Genomic DNA, 12,613 nt, shown 5'->3' with positions numbered 1-12,613 from the left:
TAGGAGGGAACATATAATTGTATCTGGAAGATTGGCTGGCTAACACGAGGCACAGCGTAGGAACGAATGGGTCTTTTTTAAGACTGAAGAATATCAAGTAATATGCCACAAGGGTCAGTGCTGAGACCTCAACTCTACAATTTATATAAATTATATGGATGAAGGGACCAAGGATACAACTCAAAGATAGGCAAGAAAGTGAGCTATGAAGAGGACATAACCGATCCATATCCCATTGTCGGCTCTTTAAGTGGGTGGACAAAAATCTGGTAAATTAAGTATAATGTGAGAAAGTGTGAAATTGTCCATTTTGGTGGCAAGAATGAAAAAACAGCATATTATCTAAATGGTGAAAGGTTGCAGAGGTCCTGGTGCATGAATCACAGAATTAATATGCAGGTTCAGCATGTAATCAGGACAACAAACAGAATTCTGTGTTTATTGCAAGGAGAGATGAATGCAAGAGGAGGAAGGTTATGCTTTAGTTACGCAGGTTGGTGGTGAGATTGCACTGGACACCATACTTTTGGAAGGATGTTTATGCTTTGGAAGCAGTTCAGAAGGTTTGAGAGACCAATACCCAGTACTGAACAGACTGCCTAACAAGGAAAATCTAGACAGACTAGGCCTGTATTTTTTGGAATTTCGAAGAATCAGAGGTGATTTGACCAAGACATACAAGATCCTGAGGGAACTTGGCTGGTTGGATCTTGAAAGAATGCTTCCTCTCGTGGGGGAATCTAAGACTAAGAGTCAGAATTTTAAAAAAAAAGGAGGTGCCCATTTAAGATAGAAATAAGGGAATAGCTTTTCTCTCAGAAGATTGACAGTCTTTGGAATTCTCCTCCTCAAAAAGTAGAGAATGCAGAATCTTTAAATATTTTAAGGGAGAGATGGATAGATTCTTGATGACCAAGGGGATGAAAGATTATTGGGGATACATAGGAGTGTAAAGTTGGGTTAAAACCAGCTTAACCACAATCTTATTGAATGGCAGAGCAGGTTTGAGGGATTGAGTGGCCTACTCTTGTTCCTTATTCTTACGTTTATATGTTCTTGCAAAAAGTAAAGTTGTTGGGTTTAGGGTCAGTAAATAGAAAGAGGTAGTATACAAGTACAACAAGTGATTAGAAAGCAAATGGAATGGAATTTGTTACAAAGGGAAGGGATGTAAAATGTTTTATGACAGTTGTATAGTTGTATATGTCCCATCATATTGGTGAGACACATGAAGTTGTGTAGAGGGTTTTGATCTTTTTATTTAACAAAAGGGCAAAAACATTTGCAGCAGATCAGAGAAGATTCGCACCGTTGTTTCCTAGGATGAAGGAGTATCTTATGGAGGTTGAATAGGTTGGACCTATACTCATTGGAACTTGGAAGAATGAGAGGTTATCATCTGGAAATAGAAAATATTCTGAGAGATCTTGACAGGGTAGATGCCCTCCTGGAGCAGTTAGGAGATATTAAAAATAAGGTGTGGAGAAATTTATCTTCAAAGAGTCTGTAATTTTCTTCCCAAACAGGGTCTTTGAGATGGACTACCAGAGTCAAAAGGTTTGGGTGTAGGAAATAAAGTGGAGTTGAGGCTATAATCAGATCAGTCAGAAGCTTATCAAATGGCAGACCAGACTTGAGGGGTAAATTGGCTTAATTTTGCTCCTAATTTGCATGCTCAGAAGTAGTTGAGAGTTGAACATAAGATACCAGAACAATGTCACTAACTAAAGTGTCGTGAAATAGATTTTTCCCAAAAGTCTTACACCTTAACTGACACCATTTGCCAACTAAACTGTCTCATTCATCACTTCAGAAATGATCAATAAATGAATTTTCCATAAAATAGTTTCTTATTAATACCTTTCATGTAACTGGGGAATCTTTTTCTTCACAACATGCCTTTAGAGAGGTGGGCACAACAGTGGAGGAGTGCTTTATCTCCCTTTTCAACTCCAAGTTGATCTAGCCCCCCCTCCCCTGACCGCTCATTCTCCTCTAATGGTTTGCATTGCCATTAATAGGCTTTCCACAGAAATTAGTCAATTGGAAAACATGGGGCATTCATGTGGTTATTAAATGAAAAGAAAATGAAAAAAACAAATGTCCAGCCGTGTGTCAGAGCACTCCTAGACATAAAGATGACAAAAAACATAGAAGGGGTTCCTATATCGCAGTGGTCATGTCCCTAGTTCTGGGCCAGAAGTCTTGGGTTCAAATGCTCCCTGCTTCAGAAGTAGATAATGAACCTGTTCAGAAATGTTATTAAAAATATGCAAAGGTGGTGGTGGGGATACCCACAGGAATTTTGTAACCCTAATTTCGAAAAACAATATTTGTAGCACGAAGTTTTATGCAGAAGACACAAAGCTCAAAGCAACAGCTCACCTTAGTTAAAGTTTTAACAGCAATAGTTTACAATAAATGTTCATGTTGTCCTTAAAAGGCATTATAATCAAAGAAATTCAACATATATGAACCCTGTAAAAGGTTCTTGAAATACCTCAAACTACAAACACCAAATAAATGAATTTGCAGTCATATAGTAAAAATCTCAATGTGCATCATAAGAACATCAAATAATTAAATAAAACTTTCAGGAAGCCACACAAGATGGCATCAAGGCAATTCACCTATACTTTGGTAAAAGAGATAGGTTTCAGGAACCATCTGAGGGTGGAGTGTTGAGTAGGCAGAGGGCATGAGCATGTTAGAGAACGACAGCGAGAGAGAGGGGGCTCAGTGGGGGGGTGGGGGGGGTGGAGAGAGAAGAGTGAGAGGGATGGAGGGAGAGCGAGAGGGAGGGAGGGAGGGAGAGCGAGAGCAAGCGAGCGAGAGAGCGAGAGCGCGAGCGAGAGCGCAAGAGCAAGAAGACAGTGAGAGAAGACAGTTCAGGAAGGAAATTCCTGTCCTTCGAAACTTAGAGACTGATGCCAATGGTATTCTTAATTCCAAATATAAACCATGCATGTTTACAATTGTTTCCACCGACATAATTCAAGTCTCACTATTGGAGGTGTCTAATCCATTTCAATCAAAATCTTTCTTTGAAGTTACCACCTTAAAAACAGTCAAGTAGAACTAATACAAGGAGCACGCACACATTGCTGGTATGTTTTTCAAAACCAAACAGCAATTGGTACCTCTTAAGCACTGCGAATGTTAAACCTCTGACTTACTAAGCTAACTAACTTTTCAATCAAAACTCTGAATATCTGAGCATTTCAAGTTGATATTTTAACACTTTCAAGTACTGTATTTCTACTTATATAAATTTAGTAAGCAACCTTAAGAAAGAATAAAAATATACAAACGTGAATGGTAATTGTCAAGAACGTGCATCTAGTTTGGAGCTTTGACCATGGAGGCTCAACTTTGTGCTTGCACATCCTTAACTGAATACATACATTTAAAAGAAATGGCACATTAATGAGAAATCATTGTAAGCATTCCAATGTTTAGGGTAATTCTGCAAGTTTGAGGGAGAAGACAGAAAGAGGAGGGAGTTTTGAAAGTAGTAAAACCAGTGAGCTGGTTTTCAATAACATTATCATAACACTCATACGGACAAATACTGAATATCAAGTTGAGCCAGATTTTTATAATGAGTTAAAATTTGAAAGTGAAATTCCAACCTTAAGAACTAAATGTCCTTTTAAACCCTGAATTCTATAGAATTTGAGGAAACTTTGCTGGACTAGCACTAAAGTTCTATGGAACAGCTTTGAAAGTACACTTCAGGTAGGTTGCAAATTCTCACCATTAATTTTTAGTGTACGTTCAATTAAATGCAATGATTTAAATCCAAAAGTAGACGTGAAGTAAACCAATTTGGAAGATGCTACCTGTGATCCCAGTTCACTGAATGATAAAAACATTGCTGACTTAAGAGTGCTTTCAAGAATGTAAATCCTGCCCTGAATGAGAAAAGAAACATACCTTTACTTGCTGCAGGTGAGAAGAGTTTCTCTGAGCCGACATCTGATGCCTGTGGGAAAAGTGGAGAAGACATAAGTTAACATTTAGATTACTGTTCTGTGTTACTTGAAAATCACCAGTAGAGGGAAGTGTTTTGCCATCAAAGCAGACAAAATTATTAGCAGTACACACTTTTTTAAAAGAGCATAAAGTCAATAGATTATCCATTTGCCTGGGTATAAATGGAAAATGAAGTCTGCCAATCCTATTTTTAGTGAGGAAACAGTTGTGGCCACAACCAAGAGGCAGCATTTCAAGGGTTCTTGAAACAAAAATGCTCTTACACAATAGTTCCATGTGAATAAACAAAATGTGGCGTGTAAAGAGAAAATATGGCTATAAACAAGCTCTAGCTCTTTAACAAATATGTTTTCAAGTTGTGTTGAGAGGCTGTTGAGTAGAAAGCAACCCACATGCCTTGAACACAAGCAAAAACTGCCAAAAGAGCCATGACATTTGCACTGCAGGACATGCAATTTATAATCATTTTTCAGACAGACATTCTCGATCAACAATTTTTTAGCACAACTGAATATTTGAAGTTGAAGTAACTAGTATATCAGAACTATTTTTACAAATCTTTTCAAAAAGACATGGATGAAATTGATGCAGCAGTTGGCAAAGTTCTAGTAAACCTCTTTGATCCCCTCAGACCTGGCTTACTTAGACAGTACTATTTTGTCAATTAACCCCATCACTTTGATCTGGTCTCCCCTTGGCGCAAGGGGATTGAACTTCCTTCAAGTTTCACATGCCAAGACTTCCCACCAGTCATAAACCTGACTTGTCAGGCTCAGTAAACCTTTTGTACTCAAAATTGATTTTCAATGAAAACCATCTGTGGTTACAGGATTCTCAAGTAACCCAGCTAATGTAAGCATCTACACAATTTGCTTAATACCAATGAGGGGCAGTAGGATAAAGGATTAACAGACATGTTAAAATGGCTTGGGACTCAAAGCTGCTGCTCCCTAATTTGGTGATAATGTACACGAGGCTCCTAAATGTGTACAATGTATTTTAATGTGGGGTGTAACACCATAACTTGCAAAATGACAATTTAAGACTTTGGACCTGACTTGTTATTTTTATACACATAAATCTATACAATTGATAATTTGAGCATCCAGTTTACATAAAATAGTAGACTTCTTAAAAGAGAAATTCGAATTTAAAGAACAATATTCAAACACACAATTAAAAACAATCACAATTTGCAAACTTCGAGCAAAGTTGGTGAAAATAGCTCCTTAACAAAATAAAGTGTGGATGCATATTCCATATACCACAAATCAATCAAATTTCTTTTGATCCATTCAGCTCATATATATGAACTTGAAAAGGAAATGTTTGTTACAAGTTCAAATAATTTCTGGATTGCTCAAGGACATGGTCAGTCCTAACACTATATTACTACCTTGATATAGCAGAGCAAAAGGGTAACAAACTGCTGATCAAAAGCTGATACCACTTACAGCCTGGTTTATGGGGGATGGTTTTTGTTGCAGTTCTAAAATCGAGCAGCTGAGAGATTGCATCAATTGAGTTTTTGCTACAGCATTAACTGCAACAGGTTATATAGAGCATCCTTAACATAATAAAATGTCCATAGCAATTTAAAGGAAAATTACAATACCAAGTATGACAATGAGCCACAGAGGAGGTACTATGTTTGGACATTTAGAAAAGAACAGCAAACATTGGTAGTCAACTTGCATCTATGAAACAGAAATTATGTTTGATAAACATGTGAGGAAGCTTTAAGATGACTGGGACAGGCTAAGTGCATGGGCTAATTCATGGTAGTAGGCATACAGAGTCGACTGGCTCAGGTGGCTAGACAGATGGTTTGCAGCACAGCGTAAAGCAAGATGGGTTCAAATCTCCCACACTGGCTGAGGTTATCATGAAAGATACCCCTTAACCTCCCACCTTGCTTGAAGCACAGCAAACCTCAGTTGGTGGTGGTTTATTCTGTCTCTTGCTTATGACAGAGCAGCCCCATGGTCTGGTAAAAATAAGGTAACTTCACCTTTAATGGGAATACACAATAGACAATAGGTGCAGGAATAGGCCATTTTGCCCTTCGAACCAGCACCACCATTCATTATGATCATGGCTGATCATTCATAATCAGTATCCTGTTCTTGCCTTATTCCCATAACTATTGATCCCACTATCCTTAAGAGCTCTACCTAACTCTTTCTTGAAAGTATCCAGAGACTTGGCCTCCGCAGCCTTCTGGGGCAGAGCATTCCATACACCCACCACTCTCTGGGTGAAGAAGTTTCTCCTCAACTCTGTTCTAAGTGGCCTACCCCTTATTTTTAAACCGTGTCCTCTGGTTTGGGACTCCCCCATCAGCGGAAACATGTTTGCTGCCTCCAGAGTGTCCAATCCTTTAATAATCTTATACGTCTCAATCAGATCTCCTCTCAGCCTTCTAAACTCAAGCGTATACAAGCCCAGTCACTCCAATCTTTCAGCGTAAGATAGGCCTGCCATTCTGGGAATTGACCTCGTGAGTCTACGCTGCACTCCCTCAATAGCCAGAATGTCTTTCCTCAAATTTGGAGACCAAAACTGCACATAATATTCCAGGTGCGGTCTCACCAGGGACCTGTACAGGAATATAATGTGTGAAGTTATTCACTGTGGTGGAAAAAACAGAGGCAAAATATTTCTTAAATGGGGAAGGGTTGGGGAGTATGAGTGTCCAAAATAATCAGGGTATGCTTGTCCTTGAGTCACTAAAGGTTACCATGCACATGCAGAAAGCAATTCAAAATGCAAGTTGCATGTTGGCATTCATTTCAAAGGGATTTAAGTACAAGTTTTACTGTAGTTGCATAGAGCCTTGGTGAGATCTCATCTGGAGTATTATGCCCAGTTTTGATCTCCTTATCTAAGGTAAGGTATATTAGTCATACAATGAGAACAACGGTGGTTCACCAGATTAATCTTTGGAATGGCAGTAAAGATTGTGGTTTTCTGCTTCTACTACCCTCTAAGGCAATGCATTCTGGATTCCCACAACAGTGTGAAATGAGTTTTCCTCAAATCTCTTCGAAACCTCTTCCTTTCACCTTATAAACACACCCCTCCTTATTGACCATTCAACTAAAGGGAAACAGCTGTTTCCAATCCACCCTGTCCATGCGTGTCGTAAATTTTATACACTTCAATTATGTCCCAGCTCAGCCTTCACTGCTCGAAAGAGAACAACCTGAGCCTATCCAGCCTTTCTTCAGAGCGAAGCTGCTCCATCTCAAGCAATATATTGATGAATTTCCTTGAGATAGATGGACAGAATACTCCCACTGGGTAAAAACAATGACTGCAGATGCTGAAAATCAAATACTGGATAGGATTCCTGATGAAGGGCTTTTGCCCGAAACGTTGATTTCGCTGCTCGTTGGATGCTGCCTGAACTGCTGTGCTCTTCCAGCACCACTAATCCAGAATACTCCCACTGGCTAGTGAGTCTAAAACCAGAGTAATCATCTCAAGACAAAAAAACAAAGATGAGCAGGAATTTCTTCATTCAAAGGATGGTGAAGCTTTGGAATTTTCAAAGTCAGAATGTGGGTGACAAGTGAGGTGTGCATTAGAACAGTCAAGTCTTGAGATAACAAAGGAATGAACAAGGGTTTCAGAAAGTGAACTCAAATAGATCTAAATTGCTCAATCTCTCAGACGTGAAAACATGCTGAATTGGTATTGGCACAAGTAAGAGTTTAACAACTCATTGCATAGCCAAAGTTGCAGACAGACTGCTTTAGTCTCAGACTATGGCTAGTGAGAGGGACCAACTTGGTACTTGGAGCTAGGGAATGGAATTTGGGAGCAGAGATCAAAGACGGCTGCTTCAGTCTTCGGAGTATTTAATTGGTGAAAAGTTTACTCATCCAGTGGTCGATGCCAGATTAGTAGTCAGATAATTTAACATCAATGGAGGAGTCAAAAGAAATGGTTAAGTACAAATGAGTGTCATCAGTGTACATATGAATAATTAAAATCTTGCTTCCAGATGAAGAGCATGTAAATGGAGAAGTGCTAGAATTGATCATTAAGGTGGTGAAAATTGGGGGCTCAGAAAAGCTTAGAATATTTGGAAAGAGTTAGCAATGGCTTTGTTAAAGGGAAGTCATATTTAATCAATTTATTGGATTTCTTTGAAAGAGTAACATGGACTGTGGTTAAAGAGGATACTGTAGAAAACTTCTATTTCCAAAAGGTGTATGACAATGTCCCACAAAGGTTACTGTGCAAAGTCAGAGCTCTTGGGTGGGTGGTGGTATTGGTGGTTGGTGGGTTGGCGGGCAGAATAGTGAAATGAACAGAAGGTGAGTGATGGGGTAGGGCGGGGCGGGGCAGGGGAGGAAGAAGAGAGTGAGAGCAAGAGAATATTAAAATGGACAGAAGGTTGGTTGGCAGAAAACCGGCATCATGCACAAATACATCCTTTTCAGAATGACAGGATGTAAAAAAAATCTCAGCCTTTTACTATTTATATGATTTAAATGACAGGAGCGAAGGCATGATAGCTAAATTTGCAGATGACACAATAAAGGTACGCTATGTTGTGAAGAAGACATACACAGCAAATTGGAGTGAGTTGGAACAATTCTAGTAGATGAAATGTGAAGTTATTCTCTTTGGCAGAAAGAATAAAAAAGGGCAAAATGGAACTTAATCAAAGAATGCTTGCAGAATTCTGAGACGCAATGGATTGGTTGGATCGACAGTTAGAGGCAATGAGGAATTTACAAGAGCAAGGGACAGTACGAGGGAGGAAGTAAAGTCACAGAGACAGAGACAGTCACAGAGATGGGTTAACTCCAGGAAAGGTAAGAAAGGTAGGCAGGCAGTGCAGGAGTCTTCTGTAGCTATCTCCATTTCAAACAACTATGCTGTTTTGGAAAATTTAGGGGGTGATGGATTCTCAGGGGAATGTAGCATGAACAGCCAAGTTTCTGGTCTTGAGATAGGCCCTAACGCAATGAGGGGCAAATCGGGTTCCAAGAGATCAATTGTGTTAGGGCACTCTAGTCCGAGGCACAGACAGATGTTTCTGTGGCCAGCAGTGAAAATCAGAATGGTGTGTTGCCTCCCTGGTGCCAAGATTGAGGATGTCTCACAGATGGTGCAGAATGATCTCAAGGGGCAGAGGGCCCAGCAGGAGGATATTGTACACACTGGAACCAATGACACAGGAAGGGAAAAGAGTCAATAGAGTCATAGAGATGTCCAGACACCGGAAACAGACACCGGTCCACTTGTTCATGCTGACTGGATATCCCAGCGCAAACTAGTCCCACCTGCCAGCACCCTGTCCATATCTCTTCAAATCCCTCCTATTCATATACCCATCCAGATGTCTTTTAAATGTTGCAAAGGAGAGATTCTGAAGGGAGGATATAGAGAGTTAGGCAGGAATTTAAAAAGGAGGTCCTTGAGAGTAGTAATATCTGGATTACTCCAGGTACCACGAGATAGTGAGGGTAGGATAGGAGGATAGAGCAGATGACTGCATGGCTGAGGAGCTGGTGTATGGGAAGGATTCACATTTTTCGATCATTGGAATCTCTACTTGGGTAGAAGTGACCTGGACAAGGAGGACAGATTACACTTGAGTTAGAAATGCACTAATATACTGGCAGAGAGATTTGCTGGAGCTGCTCAGGAGGATTTAAACTAGTAAGATTGGAGGGTGGGACCCAGGGAGATAGGGAGGAAAGAGATCAATCGGAGACTGGTACAGTTGAGAACAGAAGTGATCAAACACAGTCAGGCAGGCAGGGACAAAGCAGAGAACAAGGTAGGACTGATAAATTAAACTGCATTTATTTCAATTCAAGATGCCTTAACAGGGAAGGCAGATGAACTCAGGGCATGGTAAGCAACATGGGACTGGGATATCATAGCAATTACATCAACATGGCTCAGGAATGGACAGGACTGGCAGCTTAATGTTCCAGGATACAAATGCTACAGGAAGGACAGAAAGGGAGGCAAGAGGGGGAGTGGCGTTTTTGATAAAGGATAGCATTACAGCTGCCCTGAGGAAGGTTATTCCCAGAAATACTTCCAGGCAAGTTATTTGGGTGGTACTGAGAAATAAGAAAGAAACGATCACCTTATTGGGTTTGTATTATAGAGGCCCTAATAGTCAGAGGGAAATTGAGAAACACATTTGTAACGAGATTTCAGTTATCTGTAAGAATAATAGGGTGGTAATGGTAGGGGATTTTAACTTTCCAAACATAGACTGGGACTGTTATAGTGTTAAGGGTTTAGATGGAGAGGAATTTGTTAAGTGTGTACAAGAAAAGTTTCTGATTCACTATGTGGATGTACCTACTAGAGAAGGTGCAAAGCTTCACCTACCCTTGGGAAATAAGGCAGGGCAGGTGACTGAGGTGTGGGGGGGAAAGAAGAAGTTTGGGGCCAGCGACCATAATTCTGTTTATTTTAAAACAGTGATGGAAACCGACAGACCAGATCTAAAAGTTGAAGTTCTAAACTGGAGGAAGGCTAATTTTGATGGCATTAGGCAAGAACTTTCAAAAACTGATTACGGGCAGATGTTTGGAGGTAAAAGGGACGGCTGGAAGATGGGAGGTCCTCAGAAATGAAATAACGAGAGTCCAGAGAAAATATATTCCTGTTAGGGTAAAAGGAAAGGCTGGTAGGTGTAGGGAATGTTGGATGACTAGAGAAATTGAGGTGTCAGTGGGGTAGAAGCATATGTTAGGTAGAAACAGGATATATTGAGTGAATCCTTAGAAGAGTACAAAGGCAGTAGAAGAATACTTAAGAGGGAAATCAGGAGGGCAAAAAAGGGGACAAGAGATAATTTGGCAAATCGGGTTAAGGAGATTCTAAAGGGTTTTACAAATACATTAAGGACAAAGGGATAATTAGGGAGAGAATAGGGTCCTTCCAAGATCAGCAAAGTGGCCTTTGTGTGGAGCCGAAGGAGATTCGGGAGATACTAAACTAGTGTTTTGCATCAGTGTTTACTGTGGAGAAGGACATATAGAATGTAGGGAAACAGATGGTGCCATCTTGAAAAATCTCCATATTACATTGGAGGAAGTGCTGGATGTCTTGAAATGCATAAAAGTGGATAAATCCCCAGGATCAGATCAGGAGTCCCCTAGAACTCTGTAGGAAGCAAGAGAATTGATTGCTAGGCCACTTGCTGAGATATTTGTATCATCGATAGTCAGAGGTGAGGTGCTGGAAGACTGGAGGTTGGCTAACGAGGTGCCACTGTTTAAGAAAGGTGGCAAGGACAAGCCAGGGAACTATAGACAGGTGAGCCTGACATTGGTGGTGGGTAAGAGGTTGGAGGGAATCCTGAGGGGCAGGATGTACATATAGTTGGAAAGGCAAGGACTGATTGGGGATAGTCAACATGGCTTTGTGCGGGGAAAATCATGTCTCACAAACTTGATTGATATTTCTGAAGTAACCAAGAAGATTGATGAGGGTAGAACGGTAGATGTGATCTAGATGGACTTCAGTAAGGCGTTTGACAAAGTTCCCCATAGGAGGCTGGTTAGAAAGGTTAGATCTCATGGAATACAGGTAGAACTAGCCATTTGGATACAGAACTAACTCGAAGGTAGAAGACAGAGTGTTGTGGTGGAGGGTTGTTTTTCAGACTGGAGTACCACAAGGATTGGTGCTGGGTGCATTATTTTTCGTCACTTATACAAATGATTTGGATGTGAGCATAAGAGGTACAGTTAGTAAATTTGCAGATGACACCAAAATTGGAGGTGCAGTGGACAGCGAAGAATGTTACCTCAGATTACAACGGGATGTTGATCCGATGGGCCAACAGGTTGAGGAGATAAGTGCGAGGTGCTGCATTTTGGGAAAGCAAATCTTAGCTGGACTTATGCACTTAATGGTAAGGTCCTGGAGAGTGTTGCTGAACAAAGAGAACAAAGAGTGCAGGTTCACAGTTCCTTGAAAGTAAAGTCACAGGTAGATAGGACAGTATAGAGAAGGCAGCATTTGGTATGCTTCCCTTTATTGGTGAGAGCATGGAGTACAGGAGTTGGGAGGTCATGTTGCGGCTGTACAGGGCATTGGTTAAGCCACTGTTGGAATAGTGTGTGCAATTCTGGTCTCCTTCCTATCGGAAAGATGTTGTGAAACTTGAAAGGGTTCAGAAAAGATTTACAAGGATGTTGCCAGGGTTGGAGGATTTGAGCTACAGCAAGAGGTTGAATAAACTGGGATATTTTCCCTGAAGCATAAGAGGCTGAGGGATGATCTTACAGAGGTTTATAAAATCATGAGGGGCATGGATAGGATAAATAGACAAAGTCTTTTCCCTAGGTTGGAGGAGTCCAGAATTAGAAGGCATTGGTTGAGGGTGAGAGGGGAAAGATAGAAAAGGGACCAAAGGAGCAACTTTTTCCATGCAGAGTGTGGTATTTGTTTGGAATGAGCTGCCAGAGGAAGTGGTGGAGGCTGGTACAATTGCAACATTTAAGAGGCATCTGGATGTGTATATGAATAGGAAGGGTTGAGAGGGATATGGGCTGGATGCTGGCAAGTGGGATTAGATTAGGTTGGGATTTCTGGCTGGAATGGACGAGTTGGACCGAAGGGTCTG

General features: G+C 40.7%; 1 protein-coding gene across 11 annotated transcripts in view; it reads right to left on the bottom strand.

The window, feature by feature from the left end:
• fbrsl1 (fibrosin-like 1) overlaps positions 1-12,613 on the bottom strand; it is a 1,025,915-nt gene that overhangs the window by 149,809 nt on the left and 863,493 nt on the right. For all 11 annotated transcript variants that reach the window (XM_072587705.1, XM_072587709.1, XM_072587706.1 and 8 more), the window contains one exon: positions 3,937-3,985. In XM_072587705.1, coding sequence (XP_072443806.1) covers positions 3,937-3,985 — 49 coding nt within the window. The remainder of the gene's footprint in view (positions 1-3,936; positions 3,986-12,613) is intronic.

The sequence above is a fragment of the Chiloscyllium punctatum genome, chromosome 17 (genome assembly GCF_047496795.1).
Source record: "Chiloscyllium punctatum isolate Juve2018m chromosome 17, sChiPun1.3, whole genome shotgun sequence".
NCBI lineage: Eukaryota > Metazoa > Chordata > Chondrichthyes > Orectolobiformes > Hemiscylliidae > Chiloscyllium > Chiloscyllium punctatum.
The sequence above is the reverse complement of the archived record's forward strand: the minus strand, read 5'-3'. Positions and strand labels throughout refer to the sequence as shown.